The sequence below is a fragment of the Neovison vison genome, chromosome 12 (assembly GCF_020171115.1).
Source record: "Neovison vison isolate M4711 chromosome 12, ASM_NN_V1, whole genome shotgun sequence".
Lineage (NCBI taxonomy): Eukaryota > Metazoa > Chordata > Mammalia > Carnivora > Mustelidae > Neogale > Neogale vison.
Window position 1 is genome coordinate 97,242,407 of NC_058102.1, and position 20,179 is coordinate 97,262,585.

Below are 20,179 nucleotides of genomic sequence, written 5' to 3' on the forward strand. Positions count from 1 at the left end.
TTAAGATACATTTCATGTTTTTACTTGTTTTCTATTTTTTACATGTTTCTCAATAACTAATGCATATAGTTAGAAATGAATACAGATATGGATATATAACCACTGTCTTTATTTTTATTTATTTATTTATTTATTTAAAAAGATTTTTTTTTATTTATTTGACAGACAGAAATCACAAGTAGATGGAGAGGCAGGCAGAGAGAGAGAGGGAAGCAGGCTCCCTGCTGAGCAGAGAGCCCGATGCGGGACTCGATCCCAGGACCCTGAGATCATGACCTGAGCTGAAGGCAGTGGCTTAACCCACTGAGCCACCCAGGTGCCCTAACCACTGTCTTTAGAAATTTACTTGTCCTCTGAAAAACAATCTGAGGGTTTTGAAGGGGCGGGGAGTGGGAGGTTGGGGGAGCCTGGTGGTGGGTATTATGGAGGGCAAGTATTGCACGGAGCACTGGGTGTGGTGCATAAACAATGAATTCTGTTACACTGAAAAGATATTAAATTAAAAAAATGAAAAACAAAAGTAAAAACAAATAAGTGAAGCATAACAAATAGCATGGAGGACAAGGGGTGTTAGAGAGGAGAAGGGAGTTGAAGTAAATTGGAAGGGGAGGTGAACCACGAGAGACTATGGACTCTGAAAAACAATCTGAGGGGTTGGAAGTGGTGGGGGGGTGGGAGGTTGGGGTACCAGGTGGTGGGTATTATAGAGGGCACGGCTTGCATGGAGCACTGGGTGTGGTGAAAAAATAATGAATACTGTTTTTCTGAAAATAAATAAATTGGAAAAAAAACAAAAACAAAAATAAATCAATAAATTTACTTGTCTTTTAACAAGAATTGTTAAATTCTTTACTTCAAATTAACCTGCTAGTCATTGATTTTTTGAGTACTCAAAATTGTGAGAATTTACATTTTATAATTCAGTTTAGGCATTAAGAGGCAAACATTTGTCATAGCTTCCTTTTTTTCACTTAAAGATATTTTTGTTGTTTATAATTGTGAAAGGTGAAATGAAATGGGGTCATTGATGTCAAGGGGTTTTAAAATGTATCTGGGAGGCCATTAAGGAGGTGGGCTATATGCTTGTCCTCATCAGGTAGAACCATGAACTTCTGAACCGGGCCTAATCCCAAATACCTCAAGGGTTCTGCAAGAATATTTACAACTTGCTGCAGTAATGGACTTTTGCTTAGTGATGGCCTAAGGGACCAGTTATGTTTAGCCAAGATTAGTTTTCTGCTGCTAACACCAATCGAAGTTTTTGTGGACAACTTACACAAGCATTTCCTTTTTGTCTTTAAAACCCCTGGTTTTTGCTTCCTAGTAGGACACTGCTGCCCAGCTCTGGTACCTGAATTATAATTCTTTGATCCCAAATACACACTTTTGCTTGACTATTGCTTCCTGACATTTGTAGGTTGACAGTGATGTTCATATTTTATTTAATGCACTAGTCACATATCCCTTCTAAAGTGTAAGGCATGTAAGAGCAAGAAACCTGTAGGTTTTCTATTCTATCTCCAGTTCCTGAAATGGTCCCTGGCATCAAAAATGCTCTTAAAAGCTTAGAACTGGAAAATGCAATACACAATTACTCTATCCAAAATATACAATTAACTCATTGGTTCTGCTTACTTTGTCTTGTTTTGTTTGCAGTTTTGTAAAGGCTTGTTAAGATGAGAAGCATTCTTTTGCTTCCTAGAAATGTATCACATTTTCTTTTTAAGAGAGCTTTGCTTGGGTGGCTCGGTTGGTTGGGGGTCTGCCTTGGGATCAGGTCATGATAGTCCTGGGATCAAGCCCCTAGTCACGCTCACTGCTCAGCAGGGAGTCTGCTTCTCCATCTCTTCTTTCTCTACTCCTCCCCTGATTTGTGCACTCTCTCTCTCTCTCTCTTAAAATAATAAATAAAAAAAATTTTGAAAAGAAAGTTTTCTGAAATAGACTCTTTGCTAGAAAGGAATGACATAAAAATCTAAAGATATATACTTAGAAAAAAAAGATATATACTTAGGAACTAAAGATATTTTTATGAAAATGTGGTTCCCTACTTTAGCAAATACTATTACTTCTTTGAGAATAATGCAATTTTTCTGACTGAGTCTTTGACAGCTTGTTTTACTTGCTTGTTTCTCAAGGTATAAATGAAGGGGTTCAGCATAGGAGCAATGGATGTAGTAAGGACTGCCACACCCTTATCAATGGCCACTGATTCCTTTGCTGAAGGCTTAACATAGATGAAAATACAGCTTCCATAGGTGATGGAGACTACAATCATGTGGGAAGAACATGTAGAAAATGCCTTTTTTCTTTGCTGGGGAGAAGAGAATCGTAGAATAGCCTTGATGATGTATATGTAGGATAGAAGTACACATATGAGGGTCATAATGAAGGTCAACACAGCACAGACTATGACCATCTGCTCTATAAGCCATGTTTCTGAGCATGATATTTTTAGGAGGGGGGATGCATCACAGAAAAAATGGTCAATAACATTAGAGTCACAGAATTCCAGATTTAGGCCCAGGCTAAGTGGTGGAAAAATGACCAAGAAGCCAGCTGTCCAGCACCCAAGGATGAGTCTTCTACAGACCTTTTTGTTCATGATGGTCACATAATGCAGGGGTTTGCAGATGGCAACATATCGATCATAGGACATGGTGGCCAGGAGAAAAAATTCTGTTACACCAAAAACATCAGTAAAAAAAATCTGAAGGACACAATTGTCATATGTGATTGTCTTGTCATCTGTTAATATGTTGTACAAATATCTGGGAATACAAGCAGAGGTAAATGAGATCTCTAAGAAGGAGAAATTTTGTAGGAAAAAGTACATGGCATTCTGAAGGTGGGAATCTATGAAGGTAAGGGAGATGATTGTCAGGTTCCCAGTTATACTCAACATGTAAGTGAGAAATAGAAAGATGAAAATCATAATCTTCAGTTGTGGATCATTGGTCAATCCCCACAGGATAAAAGTTGTTATTGTGTGGTTTCTCATCATTGACTTCTGACTTCAATTCAATCTGCATTTAAAATTCAGGTATATTTGATATAGATGCAGTGGTAACTAATGGGTAAAAAAAACTAAGCAAATAATCACATGCATTTACAAAATTTTTGTTTACAAATATTATCAGTACACTGGTATTCTAGGTTCTACAATTGGGTGTTTTTGGTAAATTCAGAAGATATTTTTAAAAATCAGAAAAAAACCGTATCACACTCCAAAATATTATGGGTGCTTCCTTCTCATTACATTTTATTTGCAATTTATATATTTGTTACTTATACCTGGCATTTGATTTTCTCGACAGATAGATTTGACTGCTAATGTTTTGTGAGATCATTTTGTCCCTATTCACAGACTGAATACTAAAGCTGAATCTTCAGTTTTCATTATCACCTTCATATGTTTCCCTGAAGTTTTGTTTTGGTAAGGAACAAATCACAAATATTTTGAGTCTCACTATATAGGCTCTGCATATCCATTACTGAAGATGATGAGCTCTAGTATTATAATTTTATAAATATGTGTTTCCTTAAACAACTCCTTTCTCACTCACCCATTTCCCTGACTTTCATATTTTCTTTTTAAAATTATAGTAATTTCCCACTGTGGTATGGAAGACAGGAAGTATTTTGATGACAAATATATGTACAGAATGATAATATGTATGTGTTGGATGTAAGATATATAGGGATGTAAAAAATAATTATAATTTTTCTTAGTTTTCAAACTGTTTAGTTGAGGTTGAAACACATTTCAAAATATTGTTATTAATATCACTAACTACAAAAAATTTCAGATTGAGCTATTAAACACATTCTTCAAGCATGGCTTGCTTTAACTGTGACTCAGTTTTTATAATCTACAGAATGGAAATCATATTTTCCTTCATCAAAAAATTAAAGACTAATATATAAAGTACTTAGAATGTACATGGCTGATAAAGAGTGATGTTTATTTTAACTACTTCAATTACCTTGTCCAGAATAATTTACCTTTTAGTTACCTTACATTCAATCATCAATATGCTACAGTCCTGTTTTGTTCTCAAGAACCTACTGAAATAATATGTGCCAGAATTTATCACTTTTGGTTTTTTTCTGCTTTTAAAGTTTAGGGAATTTCTAAGTAGAATGTGTACCTTCAGCCATCCAATATTCATAGCATTCTCTCATAACTTACCTTAATACCACATACATGTTTACCTGCCATCTTTTGGCTTTCTAATCTCTAGATACTTTTTTTTTTTGCCGGTCTCAAATATGTTGGCAAAATTTTTAACACTTTTTTAAAAAGATTTTATTTATTTATTTTGTCAGAGATAGAGAGCACAAGCAGGGGGAGCAGCAGGGAGAAGGAGAAGCAGGCTCCAGGGAGCCTGATGTGGTACTCGATCCCAGGACTCTGGGATCATGACCTGAGCCAAAGGCAGATGCTTAATGGACTGCATGACCCATGTGTCCCAGTTGTTAATACTTTTTTACTTCTTAACACAATGCTCCCTTTGAGTGTTTTCTTGAACTCCTAATTTCTAAAAATGATTGCGCTTCATTTACATAAGCAAATGCACTCCAGACATAAATGAATGTCCAAAATGAAACTCTTAATTTTCTGTACTCTAATCCTATTTCTCCCCCTGTATTTTTTTTAATAATCTAACTTGTATATTTATTGAAGCTTTATTATATGCTAGATACTGAAAGCTGCATTTTACATGGATTATCTATCTGGAGTAATCTTCCCTCCACTGTTCTGTGTTTCCCCACCCAATCTCGGTTCCCAGTCTCCAGTTTTGCTGAGCATGCACATCCTCAGCCAGCCACTGGTTAGTAGTTTTTAGTTCCCAGAATTTGCATTTGTGAGACATATCACTTCATCATGGAATTCAAATTGTGCAACTCTTAGGTGACCTCTTATTTATTGTTGCTTAAACTTAATCTTATCAGTAACTATACACTATCCAAGAATAAAGTGCTCTAAAAATGATGTTTAATACCCATATTAGAACAGACATTGCTAAGTTTTTAAAAAAATATTTATTTTAGAGCATGTGTGTGAGGTGGGGGTGGGGCAGAGGGAATGGAAGAGAGAGAGAGAATCCTAAGACCCTGCACTCAGCACAGAGCCCACCCTGATGCAGGGCTCCATCTCAGGATCCGGAGATGATGACCTGAGCCAAACCCAAGAGTTGGTTGCTCGACTGACTGAGCCACCATGGTGCCTTTCCATTGCTAAATTTTATACCATCAGTAAAGATTCACTTACTATAGGTGAATATGACCCAAGTCTCATAACCAATGTAACTGAAATGACAGGATTCATAATACTTACACTCTGGCAGTTAATCTTAGCTTCTCTCTATTAAGTTAACTACAATTATTCTTACAGCTATAACTTGATGCATATAATGTTGAAAACTAGCAACAAAACTTCTGGTCGCTACTGGCTGAGTCTGGCCACTCCTGCAGTAACAGCTCTCAGGAATATACATAATTTCCTTGCAGTTTTTATCTTCAGGTGATTGTATCAATTCCTGCACAATAGCTGTAATGCCATCACAAGCCTAGGAAATAGGTTTTTCTGTTTTTGTTTTGTTTTGTTTTGTTTTTTTTAAACTCTCAGCCATTGAGAAGAAAAACGGGTTCAAGGGCACTCTGGAAGAGTGGATGTGATAAACTGTTCTGCTGAGAGAAGAGAACTTTCCAGTTTCCCAAGCTTGATATTTATTTGCCATATCTGCAGCAAAATTAATAAACAGAACAGTCCTTGGTGACCCAGGTTCAAAAATCGCTAATGAGTCATCTGTGTAATCATCTTGTATCATTTGACCTTAGGGTAAAAAAAAAGCAAAAATAAAAGTAAACTTAACACAGTAGCAGTGGGAACATGTCCTTTCGAGACAGGAAAAGCAAGAGTCATTTAAGAGACTGGTAGGAGAACATTGACTCTTAAACTAGTCCAGTTTTTTTTAATTCTTATGGTGTAAGGTAGTTAAAAGATGATAGATCTCCCTCTCTGCTTTTTTTTTATGGAATGAACAAATTATATGTTAAAACATATAGCTATATTAGATTAGATATATAACAACAGAAAAATCATGGTGAAATATTAGAGGTAATATTTTGGAGAATACCTTTCATTCTTTCCTTCCTGTAATCATATACATGTTTGTCACATATAGTAAGTACAAATGCATGAACATTAAATTGAAAATACCTCTGTATTGAGATATACAAGTTGTCTCTGTTATTTTACCCTTAGAAGTGTGTGAATCTTGTTATATTTTAATTTTTATTGAGATGCATCATTTTAAATCTATTTAATTTTAGTATGCTATATTAATATGACATCAGAATTTAAACCAAAATTTATCATTGTCATAAATGTAAATTGCTTCCAAAATTTCACCATTGTAAAATATCACTGTATGGATAATTATACTGTTTCCAATTGCCTTAAATCATTTTAGCTTCTTTTTATATTTTTTATCATTATAAAAAATTTTATAATGATAAAAATTGTGAAAATATTTTTTGTGCATTGTAAGATAATTGATAGAATTGAACTTTCTTCATAATATTGATATATTTCTATGTTTCTAATTAATCATTTTACTAATTCATTATTTTAAGTAATAATTATTATCTTCCTTTAAATTAAGTGTTTAAGAGTATCTTTGTGCATTCACCTAAGTCATGAACACACATCTTCTTTTCTTTTAAGTAATTACTACCTTCATTCATTTATGGGTTAACATGGGTGCAGGTTGGGTTACAGATTTGTTACAGTAAAATTTACATACAATAAATGGACCATTTTTTAATATTTCAGTTGAGGAATTTTTACAAAAATATACCTCTCTAATTATTACTGCCACTGAAAATACAATGAATATTTCCATTTTCCTACAAAGTTCCTTAATGTCTCTTCCTATTAAAACCCTCTAATCCCAGCTAATGGCAATATGCTTTTCATCATTTTATACTAAATTTGATTTTTTCAAATGTAAGTCTTTCTCTTGTGTTTCATATGAATGGAATTATACACAACATTCTTCCCTTCTGTGTTTTTTATATTCATCTTTTTAAAAAAAGATTTTATTTATTTATTTGACAGAGATCACAAATAGGCAGAGAGGCAGGCAGAGAGAGAGGGGGGGGTAGGGGAAGCAGGCTCTCCGCTGAGCAGAGAGCTTGATGCAGGGCTCGATCCCAGGACCCTGGGATCAAGACCTGAGACAAAGGCAGAGGCTTAACCCACCGAGCCACCCAGGCACCCCTATATTCATTTTTACTATTGCATGTATCAGTAGTCAGTTTGTCTTACCAAGAAATACTCCACAACTTTGATATATCACAATTTGTTTATTCAATAATAGATGGACATTTTGAAGGTCTTTGGGTTTTGGTTATTGTGAATAAAGTTGTTATGAAAACTGATCTACAAATTTTGGTGTAGACAGGTGTTTCATTTCTCTCTGGTAAATACCTACATTTCAATGGTCTGATCAAATGCAAGTTTATGTTTGACAGGCAGTTTCAAAGTGGTTGTAACATTTTAAAAAAAGATTTATTTGAGAGGGGGGGGGGGGGGGAGGGGCAGTGGGAGAGGGTGGGAGAGTCTTAAGCAGGCTCTGCACTGAGCGCAGAGCCTGATGCAGAGCTCAGTCTCATGAACTTGAGATCAGGACCTGAGCTGAAACTGAATCAGGTGCTTAACCTGCTGCTGCACAACCCAGGCACCCATACTGTTAACATTTTTATTTAGTGTTTATGTTTCCTTCAGATAAATACTCAAATGTGGGATTGTTGAATTATATTATAGCTCTGTTTTTATTTTTTTGAAGAACTTCCATACTGAGGAAACTTCCATAGTAGCTGCACTAACTAACATTACTAACAGTATATTAGGGTTCCCTTTCCTCCACATCCCCACCAACAGTTGCTATCTGTCTTTTTTGTTGTTGTTGTTAAAGATTTTATTTATTTATTTCACAGAGAGAGAGAGAGAGAGAAAGAGAGAGAGAGATCACAAGTAGACAGAGAGGCAGGCAGAGAGAGAGAGGGGGGAAACAAGTTCCCTGCCAAGCAGAGAGCCTAATGTGGGGCTCGATCCCAGGACCCTGAGATCATCACCTTAGCCAAAGGCAGAGTCTTAACCCACTGAGCCACCCAGGCGCCCCTGTCTTTTTGATAATAGCAGTTCTACAAGTGTGAGTGATACCTCCCTGTGGTTGTGATTAGCATTTCCTTCACAATTAATGATACTGAACACCTTTACCTGTTGGCCATCTGTGTGCCTTTTCTTGAAAAATATCTATTCAGATCCTCTGCCTATTTTTTAAATTGGATTTTTCCCCATAAAGTTATGTAAGGTCTTTATATATTTTGGATATTAACCCCTTATCAGATATAGGATTTGCATGTTTTTCCCCATTCAGTAGATTGCCTTTTCATTTTGTTGACATTTTCCTTTGCAGTTCAGAAGCTTTTTAATTTGGTGTAGTCCCACTTACTTATTTTTGCTTTTTGTTGCTTCTGCTTTTGGTTTCAAATTAAAAAAAAAAAATCATTGCCACGACCAATGTCAGAGAGCTTACCCTCCTATATTTTCTTCTAGGAGTTATGATTTCCGGTCTTATGTTCAAGTCTTTAACCTATTTTGAATTTATTTTTGTGTATGGCATAAGATAGGGGACAAATTTCATTCTTTTGCATGTGGCAATTCAGTTTTCCCAGCACAACTTTTGGAAGAGAATATTCTTTCTCCATTGTGTATTCTTGGCTTCTTTGTCATAAATTAGTTGACAATATTTGTGTGGGTTCATTTCTGGACTTTCTATTCTGTTCCATTTATCTCTGTGTCAACTTCTATCCCAAAATCATACTGTGTTGATTACTATGGCTTTATAATATAGTTTAAAATCAGATAATATGATGCCTTCAACTTGTTCTTCTATATAGAGATTAATTTGGATACTCAGGATCTTTTGTGGTTTTATACAAATTTTAGGATTGTTTCATTTTTGTGAAAAATGCCATTGGAATTTTTGTAAAGACTGCCCTGAGCACGGTATATCTCTTCATTTATTTGTGTTTTGATCAGTACAGTTTTTGGTGTATAGATCTTGACTTTCTTGGTTAAACTTCTTCCTAAATATTTTAGTCTTTTTGATGCTTTTGTAAATGATATTATTTTCTTAATTTCTTTTGCAGAGAGTTCACTATTAGTGTGTAGAAATGTAACTGATTTTGGTATAATGGTTTTGTAAACTACACATTTACTAAAATTCTTTGTTATTTCTTTTAAGATTTATTTATTTATTTTAGGAGGGGACAGAGGGAGAGAGAGAAAGAGCCTCAAGCAACTCTGTGCTGAGTGTGGAGCCCAGTGTGGTACTCTATTGCACCACTCTGAGATCATGACCTGAGATCATGACTTGAGGTGAAATCAAGAGTCAGACACTTAACTGACTGAGCCACCCAGGTACCCCTAAATATTTTATTATTTTTAACAATTTTTTTGCGGAGCCTTTAGAGTTTTCTATATATAACATGTATCCAAATAGAAATAGTTTCACTTCTTCTCTGATCTTGAAGCCAGTTATTTATTTTCTTTGACTAATTATCTGGCTAGCACTTCCAATACTATGTTGGATAGGAAGGGTAAGAATGGGCATCTTTGTCTTATTCCTGATCTTAGAGTAAAGCTTTCAGCTTTTTGCTACTGAGAACAGTATTATTGGTAGACTTTTCATATATGGCCTCTATTCTATTGAGATATTTCCTCTGCACCAAGTTTGCTGATAGTTTTTATCATGAAAATGTGCTGAGTTATGTCAAGATGCTTTTTCTGCATCTATATGGAATTTTATCCTTAATTTTGTGGTGTATCACATCGATTGATTTGTGGAGGTTGAACCATTCCTTGAATTCCTGGAATAAATTCCACTTGATCATTGTGTATTATCCTTTTAGTGTATTGTTGAATTTAGTTTGCTAATATCATGTTGAGGATTTTTATATCTATGTTTGTTAAGGACATTGGTCTATAATTTTCTTTACTTGTAGTGCTTTTGTCTGGCTTGGATATAAGAGTAATGCTGGTCTCATAAAATAAGTTTGAAAATATTTTCTTCTCTTCTCTCTTTTTTTTGAAGATTCTATGAAGGATTGGTATTAATTCTTCTTTAAATGTTTGGTAGAATTCATGTAAAGCCATTTGGTGCTGGATTTTCTTTGTTGGAAAGATTTTGATCAATGATTTATTCTCTGTACTAGTAATTGATCTGATTTTGTATTTCTTTGTGATTTAGTCTTGGTAGGTTGTATGTTTCTAGGAATTTATCTATTTTTTTCTAGGCTGTCTAATTTGTTGTCATAGAATTTTTTATAGTATTGTCTTACATCATTTTGTAATTATGTGGTATCAGTTGTAAGGTCTTCCTTTTATTTATAATTTTATCTACTTGAGTCTTCTTTTTTCTTGTTAAGTCTCACTAAAGTTTCTTTATTTTGTTTTTATTTTAAGAAACAGCTCATAGTTTCATAGATATTTTCTTTGTGGTCTCTATTTATTTCCATTTTGATCTTTGTTATTTCCTTCCTTCTATTAGCTTTGGGCTTCATTTGTTCCCCTGTTTTAGTCCCTTGAAATATAAAGTTAGGTTGTTTGTATGAGATCTTTTTTGTTAATATAGGTGTTTATCATTATAAATTTCACTCTTTGAACTCTTTTTGCTATATCCCATATGTTTTGATATGTTGTATTTCCATTTTAGCTTCTGAAGTTATTTTTTTATTTATCTTTTGATTTCTTTCTTTGTTGGCCCATTGGTTGATCAGTAGGTGTTATTTAATCTCCACATATTTGTTGTTTTGAGTTTTCTTCTTGTAATTGACTTCTACTTTCATATCATTATGGTTGGAAAGGTTGCTTGACATGATTTCAATCTTCTTAAATTTATTAAGCCTTGTTTTGTGGTCTGTCACATGATTGACTCTGAAGAATGTTTTATATGTGCTTGAAAAGAATATATTTTGCTATTTTTTTCCAGTTTAAAATTCTGACACCAATTCTGATGTATATTGTTTTCTACATAAAGCAATCCTCCAACAGCAATTGGGCATTCTACAATTCAACTGAGTTCTGACACCATCTACCTGGAGATGTTGTCAGATACCACAGGTAGAGGGCTTAGTCCTACAAGACCGCTCTCCACCCACTTCAGAGGTCAATGGCAAGCCTAAGTTGTCACCTGTAATTCTGACAGAACAGCTATAGATCTGAAGTTCATTGACCTTCTCCTTGGGTTGGATTACTTTGCTAGAGTCCATTACAGAGCTCAAAGAAACATTTTATTTACTAGATCAGCAGTTTATTCATAAAAAGGTATAATTCAGGCATGGAGCACTGGGTGTGGTGAAAAAATAATGAATACTGTTTTTCTGAAAATAAATAAATTGGAAAAAAAAGGTATAATTCAGGAATAGCCAGAAAAAAGAGATGTATAGGGTGAGAGCACAGAGCTTCATGCCCTCCCAAGTGTGCCACTCTTAAGGCACCTCTGCGTGTTCACCAACTTGGAAGTTCTCTGAACCTATTCTTTTGTTTTTTGGTGTTTTTTTTTTAAATGGAAGCCTCATTACTTAGCCATGATTGATCAACTCACGGGCTATTGGTGATTGAACTCAGTCTCTACCCCTCTCTGCTTCCCAGATGTGAGTTGGCCAGCACTGTAAGTTCTAAACTTTTGTACAAGGTTTCTTGCTCTGGCAGCCAGCTTCCATCCTTAGGTTACAAAATGGCTTCTCAAGTCACCTCATTAGTATAACAAAAGATACCTTTATTTTTTCCATCACTCAGGAAATCCCATAGGTTGTAGAAGCTCTGTGTGTCTAACTGGATGAAGACCAAATAGATATTTCTTATTATAAATCACAATATCACCCAGTTGATAGGTCCTTATTGTTTATGATAACAGTACTAGTCTTGTAATTATGATGAATGTGTTGTTTTCTGGGATTATTCTTTTTTTTTCACAAAAATATTAGATATCCTGATGTTCTTTTCACTGTTGAAGCACGAATATGTCCTTTAGATATTACAAAATGTGAAATCTCAAAGGAGTGATTCTTTTAATAACAATAATTATTGTTGAATGATGGGTTGCTAATCAAGTGGAGGAATCTTAACTACTATCAAGTTTTGAATAAGGTACTCCCTTAAAATCATATTTGTGAAGACTTGTTTCCTTTTTTCACTGAAAAATGTATATATATGTGTATTCTTAAATATTTTATTGTGTTAAGAACACTTAACATGAGTTCTAGCCTCTTAAGTTTGAAGTGTAAAATGTATTACTGTTAACTATAGGTGTTCTGAAAGATGAAATAAAATCGGGTCACTTATGTCAAGGAGTTTTTTTTTTTAATATAATGTATTATTTGCCCCATTGGTACAGTTTAAACTGCTACCACACCATATCCATTACTATCTAAGATCTATTTTGAAAAATTTATACCAATGACCACAGTCTAGATTTCTAAGACCTTTTCAGGCATATATCAATTTACATTAGGAAACACTGAGATATATTTGACAAATTAAATCCATGCACAAACAAGGTAAACTAAACGAAAAACCAATAACAATATTTAAAACCTATTATGTGGATATTAACAGCTTACTATAAGCAAATTAGGAAACTCACAAATATAATTTCTTCCTCATTCTTTTTCTTTTTTTTAACCTATTGTACTTTTTAATGCTTTATAGGAGCATATGATCAAAAGTTTGGTTTTTTTGCAGCTCTTCAAATCCTGTGTCTTCCTTAGCCTTTGCTGTTGCATTTTTTTTAACATATAATGCATTATTTGCTTCAGGGTACAGGTCTGTGAATCATCAGGCTTATACATTTCACAGCACTCACCATAGCATATACCCTCCCCAATGTCCATCATCAAGCCACCCTATCCATCCCTCTAACCCCCCAGCAATTCTCAGTTTGTTTTGTGAGATTAAGAGTCTTATGGTTTGTCTTCCTCCTGATTCCCTCTCGTTAATTTTTTCCCCTCCTTACTCCCCATGACCCCCTCCACGCTACTTCCCAAATTCCTCATATCAGAGAGATAATATGATAATTGTCTTCCTCTGATTGAACTATTTCACTTAGCATAATACCCTCTAGTTCCATCCATGTCATTGTAAGTGGCAAGATTTCATTTCTTTTGATGGCTGCATTATATATATATATATATATATATATATATATATATACCATTTCTTCTTTATCCATTCATCTGTTGATGGACATCTAGGTGCTTTCCATGGATTGGCTATTGTGGACATTGCTACTATAAACATTTGGGTGCACGTGCCCCTTCAGATCACTACATTTGTATCTTTAGGGTAAATACCCAGTAGTGTGATTGCTGGGTTGTAGGGTAGCTCTGTTTTCATCTTTTTTAAAAAATGTATTTATTTATTTGACAGAGATCATAAGTAGGCAGAGAGGCAGGTACAGAGAGAGAGGGAGAAGCAGGATCCCCACTGATCAGGGAGCCTGATGCAGGGCTCAATCCCAAGACCCTGGGGTCATGACCTGATCCAAAGGCAAAGGCTTAACCCACTGAGCCACCCAGGCTTCCTATTTTCAACTTTTTGAGGAAGGTCCATATTGTTTTCCAGAGTGGCTGCACCTGCTTGCATTCCCACCAACAGTGTAGGAGGATTTCCCTTTCTCTGCATCCTTGCCAACATCTGTCATTTCCTGACTTGTTAATTTTGGCCATTCTGACTGGTGTTAGATGATATTTCACTGTGGTTTTGATTTATAGTTCCCTGATGCCAAGTGAAGTTGAGCACTTTTTCATGTGTCTGTTGACCATTTAGATGTCTTCTTTGTCAAAATGTTGGTTCATGTCTTATGTCTGTTTCTTTTTTTTTATTAAAGACTTTATTTATTTATTTGACAGAGACACAGCAAGAGCAAGAGGGAATAGAAGCAGGGGAATGGGAGAGGGAGAAGCAGGCCCACCACTGAGCAGGGAGCCTGATGCAGGGCTTGATTCCAGACCCTGGGATCATGACCTGAGCCAAAGGCAGATGCCCAACAACTGAGCCACCCAGGTATGCCTACCCATTTCTTGATTGGATTATTTGTTCTTTGGGTGTTGAGCTTGATAAGTTCTTTATAGATTTTGGATACTAGCCCTTTATCTGATATGTCATTTGCGAATATCTTCTCCCATTCTGTCAGTTGTCTTTTGGTTTTGTTGACTGTTCTTTTGCTGTGCAAAAGCTTTCGATCCTGATGAAGTCCCAAGAGTTCATTTTTGCCCTTGCTTTCCCCGCCTTTGGTGATGTTCCTAGGAAGAAGATGCTGCAGCCGAGATCGAAGAGGTTGCTGCCTGTGTTCTCCTCAAAGATTTTGATGAAGTCCTGTCTTAGATTGAGGTCTTTCATCCATTTTCAGTCTATTTTGGTGTGTGGAGTAAGGACATCATCCAGTTTCATTTTTCTGCATGTGGCTGTCCAATTTTCCCAACACCATTTGTTGAAGAGACTGTCTTTTTTCCATTGGACATTCTTTCCTGCTTTGTTGAAGATTAGTTTACCATGGAGTTGAGGATCTATTTCTGGGCTCTCTATTCTATTCCACTGATCTGTGTGTCTGTTTTTGTGTCGGTATCAAAGTGTCTTTATGATTACAGCTTTGTAATAGAACTTGAAGTCTGGAATTGGGATGCCACCAACTTTGGTTTATTTTTTTTTTTCAACATTACTCTGGCTATTACGGGTCTTTTCTCGTTCCATATAAATTTCAAGATTATTTGTTCTATTTCTTTGAAAAAAGTTGATGGTGTTTTGATAGGGATTGCTTTAAATGTGTAGATTGCTCTAGGTAGTATAGACATTTTCATAATATTTGTTCTTCCAATCCATGAGCATGGAACATTTCTTCATTTCTTTATGTCTTTCTCCATTTCTTTCATGTGTACTTTATAGTTTTCTGAGTACAGATTCTTTGCCTCTTTGGTTAGGTGTATTCCTAGGTATCTTATGGTTTGGGGTGCAATTGTAAATGGGATGGACTCCTTAATTTCTCTTTCCTCTGTCTTGCTATTGTTGTATAAAAACGCAACTGATTTCTGTGCATTGATTTTATATCCTGACACTTTAATGAATTCTTGTATGCATTCTAGCAGTTTTAGAGTGGAGTCTTTTGGGTTTTCCCAAGTATCATACATCTGTGATGTCCATCTGGTCCAGTGTGTCATTTAAAGCCTTTATTTCCTTGCTGATCTTTTGCTTACATGATCTGTTCATTTCAATAAAGGGGAAGTTAAAGTCCCCTACTATTATTGTTGTTACTGTTGATGTGTTTCTTTGATTTTGTTATTAATTGGTTTATATAATCGGCTGCTCCCATGTTAGGGGCATAGATATTTTAAAATTGTTAGATGTTCTTGTTGGACAAACCCTTTAAGTATGATATGGTGTCTTTCCTCATCTCTTATTATAGTCTTTGGCCTAAAATCTTACTTATGTGATATAAGGATTGCCATTCTAGCTTTATTTTGTTGTCTATTAGCATGCTAAATTGTTTTCCACCCCCCCTACTTTAAATCTGGAGGTGTCTTTGGGTCTAAAATGAGTTTCTTGTAGACAACATATTGACAGGTCTTGGTTTTTTTTTTTTTTTTTTTTTTGCTGTACATTTTTTAATTTATCCATTCTGATACCCTATGTCTTTTGATTGGGGCATTTAGCTCATTTACATTCAGGTAACTATTGAAAGATATGAATTTAGTGCCATCGTATTGCCTGTAAGGTGACTGTTACTGTATATTGTCTCTGTTCCTTTCTGGTCTGTTAGTTTTAGGCTCTCTTCTTGCTTAGAGGATTCCTTTCACTATTTCTTGTAGGGCTGGTTTTGTGTTTCCAAATTCTTTTAGTTTTTATTTGTCCTGGAAGCTTTTTATCTCTCCTTCTATTTTCCATGATAGTCTAGCTGGATATAGTATCCTTGGCTGCATTTTTTTCTCATTTAGTGCCCTGAATATATCATGCCAGTCCTTTCTCACCTGCCAGGTCTCTGTGGATAGGTCTTCTGCCAATCTCATATTTCTACCATCGTATGTTACAAACCTCTTGTCCCGAGCTGCTTTCAGAATTTTCTTTGCCATTGAGACTTTTAAGTTTTACGATTAGATGACAGGGGGTATTCCTATTTTCATTGATTTTGAGGGGGCTTCTCTGCACCTCCTGGATTTTTATGCTTGTTCCCTTCACCAAATAGGGAAATTATCTGCTGTAATTTTCTACAATATACCTTCTCTTCTGGGATCCCAATTATTCTAATATTATTTCGTCTTATGATATCACTTATCTCTTGAATTCTCCCCTCATGATCTGGTAGTTGTTTTTTATCTCTTTTTCTCAGCTTCATTATTCTCCATTATTTGGTCTTCCATACCAAATTTTCTCCTCTGTCTCATCTATCCTAGCAGTAAGAGCCTCCATTTTTTATTGTATCTCATTAATAGCTTTTTCAATTTCAGCTTGGTTAGATTTTATTTTATTTTATTTTATTTCTCCAGAAAGGGATTCTCTAATATCTTTTATGCTTTTTTGAGCCTAGCTAGCACCTTGATAATCATCATTCTGAACTCTGGTTCTGACATATCACTAATGTTTGTATTGATTAGGTCCCTAGCCTTTGCTACTGCCTCTTGTTCTTTTTTTGTAGTGAGTTTTTCCACCTTGTCATTTTATCCAGTTAAGAATAGATGAATGAGAGACAAAATACTAAAAGGGTAGCAACAACCCCAGAAAAATATACACTAACCAAATTGAAGTGACTCAAAATTGGGGGAGTAAAATAGGGGGAGAAAAAGGAAAAGAATATATATTAGGCTGCTGAATAGAACAAAGCCACACACTTGATTTTGGGTGTATTTTGATTTGTTAGACGAAACTACCTCCTAAAATTTTAAAGAAAGAAAAACCTGTATATACACAAAAATAAGGGTTAAACATGATGAAGGGCTGGAATATGAATGTGAAGATGAAAATTAAAATAGATTCTAAAAATGGAATTGATAAGATAAGAAGTTGGTTGAAAAGAGGAAAGAATGCGGTCAGGTTGGAAACTAGTTCAAAACTATGCACTTGATTTAGGGTATATTTTGGTCTATTAGAAGAAATTGTATCCAAATTTTTAAAGAAAAAACCCCCTATATTTATACAAAAAAACAAGGTTAAAAATAATGAAGGAATAAAATATGAGTATAACAATGAAAATTTAAAAAGATTTTTGAAAAGGAATTGGTAAGATAAAATAGTCAATGTTAAAATAGGAAAGGGGGAAAAATTTAAAGAAATGGAATAAGAAAAAAACAAAATTAAAAAAAGACTTTGGGAATTTGAGCTGGTAATTTTAACTTGGTCCATCTACCAGAAACACAACTTGGATTCAGCTATTCTTTAGTTTCATATCTGAGGCATATGACAATATGAGGAATATTTAAGGAAGAAACACCAAAATCTGTACGATCTCTTTGTCTATCTATATACACATTATGGGCATAGTATTTTTCAACCTCTGGAAGGTATTACCAAAATTAATTTGTAAGAGCTCTATTTAACTGTCTTAACAAAAATCAAGTGCTTATAAATTAAATATTCCTAAAGTTTTCAGAAATATAACCAAACCAACACAAACGTTTTTTCAGGTTCATATGATCTAGGATGATCTTTGATATATAAAAGCTAATTCAAGTTTATTGGTTTAAAAAAACCCAGGAATGTCTTCAGAGTTATCACCATTAGATATAATGCAGGTAAACAAATTTTCCTACATTTGTTTACAATCAAATAAACTCCTGTCATCTCAATGTTCTAAAATTTGTCAACAAGACAAATAACAAAATGGTGTTTAGCTGTTTAGTGTTTAATCCAAATATAATTGTTATGTTAAACAAGTGATTTGAATTAATATGAATAAGATCAAAGTTTATACTAAGTTAAACTAAATAATGGGTATTTGCTAAATATTTAAATTACTTACAAATCAGAGAAACATTAACTGTTAAACATAAGTTTATTTACTTTTGTATTTTAATATTTACAAATAAATGTATTATGAGGAAGAATATATTTCTGAAAATTTCAGATGTTTTTAAAAGTTTACTAATATACTACAGGATGCTAATTTATTATGGTCCCCAATTGCTGATTTCCTAGTTTTCACTGAAAAGGAAAGATTACAAATAGTTAAAAAGGTTGGAAGAAGAGCTAACATTACAAAATGAACCAGAGAAAATGTTAAAACAGAGTAATAAGTATAAATTAACTCTGTGTAAACTGTGTGCATTGATGCTGAGAGAATGCAGACCAAGGCCACAGGTGCCCCTTTAGAAGATAAGGTGCATTGAACACCACAGAGTTTTCTAACCCTGGGGGAGGATTTGCTGTAACTTCTCATTTTTCAAACTGAGGTCACAGACCATTGATGAGTTATGATTAACATTTATTTAAATAAAAAATACACAATACCTATCAATGTAGATGAATATATGTGTCTTTAATTTTACCTATAATTTACAGATATTATTATAGATTTATTTATTACCTTTATATAAATAAAAAAGAATAATTTCATAGAATGGAAAATAGAGTATGCATGGCGTATCCTGAAAATATATACATGTCAGGAAATACTTCCTGAAAATATTTCCATGTCAAGGAAATAAATGTCCGTTTATTGAACTTTTATTTCCATTTCTTATATGGTTTTAATGTGTATGTATGTCCTGGGACATAGATATACACTATTTCTTGCTGTGAAATGATCCAGCATGTTTGAAAGCTACTGGTTTTATACCACAGTTAACTGAGCAACAAAAGGGTCTGTGCAGCTGGCTTTAAAAGTCAGTGTAAGAACAATCTCTCTTCTGCCTGTACACACACAGTCATAACTTTTCGAGGCCAATCTGTAATCACTCTTTGATTGCCTCATAAATAGATTGTCTTTTCAGACTTACAGCCAGGCAACAATCTCTGTTCCAAAGAACTTCCTTCATTTTTTCCCAGTTACTTGCAAGGCTGGGAATTCTGGTCATCACATCACAGATATTGATAGTTCTGTCATCAGTTCTGAAGTTGGCGTCCCATCTTTCAAGTCTTTACTCTCTGAGAACCTTCTTCAACAATGATACAGAGATGCTGTTGCTTCTGCTTATTATATCATTTCTAGTCTAGCTGAACAATGTCAGGATAAAACTTAATATTCTTTCATCTGCTAAAAGGACAAAGTTTTCCTGTACTATTGGTCTGCTTCTGATAAGAGATTATGAAAGAAAAGCAAAGATTTTGTGTTTTATTGAAGTAATTTTCTGTGCTTTATTAGGTCTTTGATAGGTTTTCTCACAAGTCTGTAACCTTCTGGTATTTGTCTGTAAAATCTTTTATTGTCTCTGGTCAAATACACAGTTAAGTATCTTTCCTAATAATCTGTGAGAGTATTTACTCAAATGTTTAAAACCTTTTGATATTTTTGACAAAATTCTGTCTGCATGGGCCATTATCAAGACTTTTGGACATTCAAAATTAGATTTGCTGCTTTTAGTTTCTTCTAATCTTGAATGTCCAGAAGTCAATTGTGCCATTCTGGCAGCCCTAGAAATATCTCCCACCAGTATTGCTTCATGACATTTACAAGCTGATCAGCTGCCCAGTGGGTCATCTGATGAGTCATTTCCATCAGAGGTCACCCAATTACCCCATCCCCCCACTACCATCCCCTCCAGCAACTTTCAATTTGTTTCCTATAGTCCAAAGTCACTTGTGAGTGATTTTCTGAGTCTGACTTACAATAATCTGAGTCTTTTTCTGAGTCTGACTTATAATAATCAAACTCATTATTGCTTCATGTATATAGAAAAATAAGATGCTCTAATATTCAGTCACACAATTCCAGTAAATCAGATTATCATGTACTCTGTAAAGATGATTACATTTTGATCATGAGATTTCTTCCTTTGAAACTGAGAAAAGAGTCCAGACAAAGGGACCCACTTATGCTGCGTCCATGGAAGGTTCTGGATTTTTGTGGCCTGTGGCATCACTATTTACCTCGCTCTTCTTATTAAATGGAAAGGGCAT

At 34.6% G+C, this 20,179-nt stretch overlaps 1 protein-coding gene across 1 annotated transcript; it reads right to left on the minus strand.

Annotated features, from left to right (window-relative positions):
* Positions 1 to 2,065: 2,065 nt before the first annotated feature.
* LOC122891556 (olfactory receptor 6C2-like) lies at positions 2,066 to 3,001 on the minus strand. Its single transcript, XM_044227297.1, has one exon. It carries the CDS (start codon positions 2,999 to 3,001, stop codon positions 2,066 to 2,068), a length of 936 nt encoding a protein of 311 aa, XP_044083232.1.
* Positions 3,002 to 20,179: the final 17,178 nt, after the last annotated feature.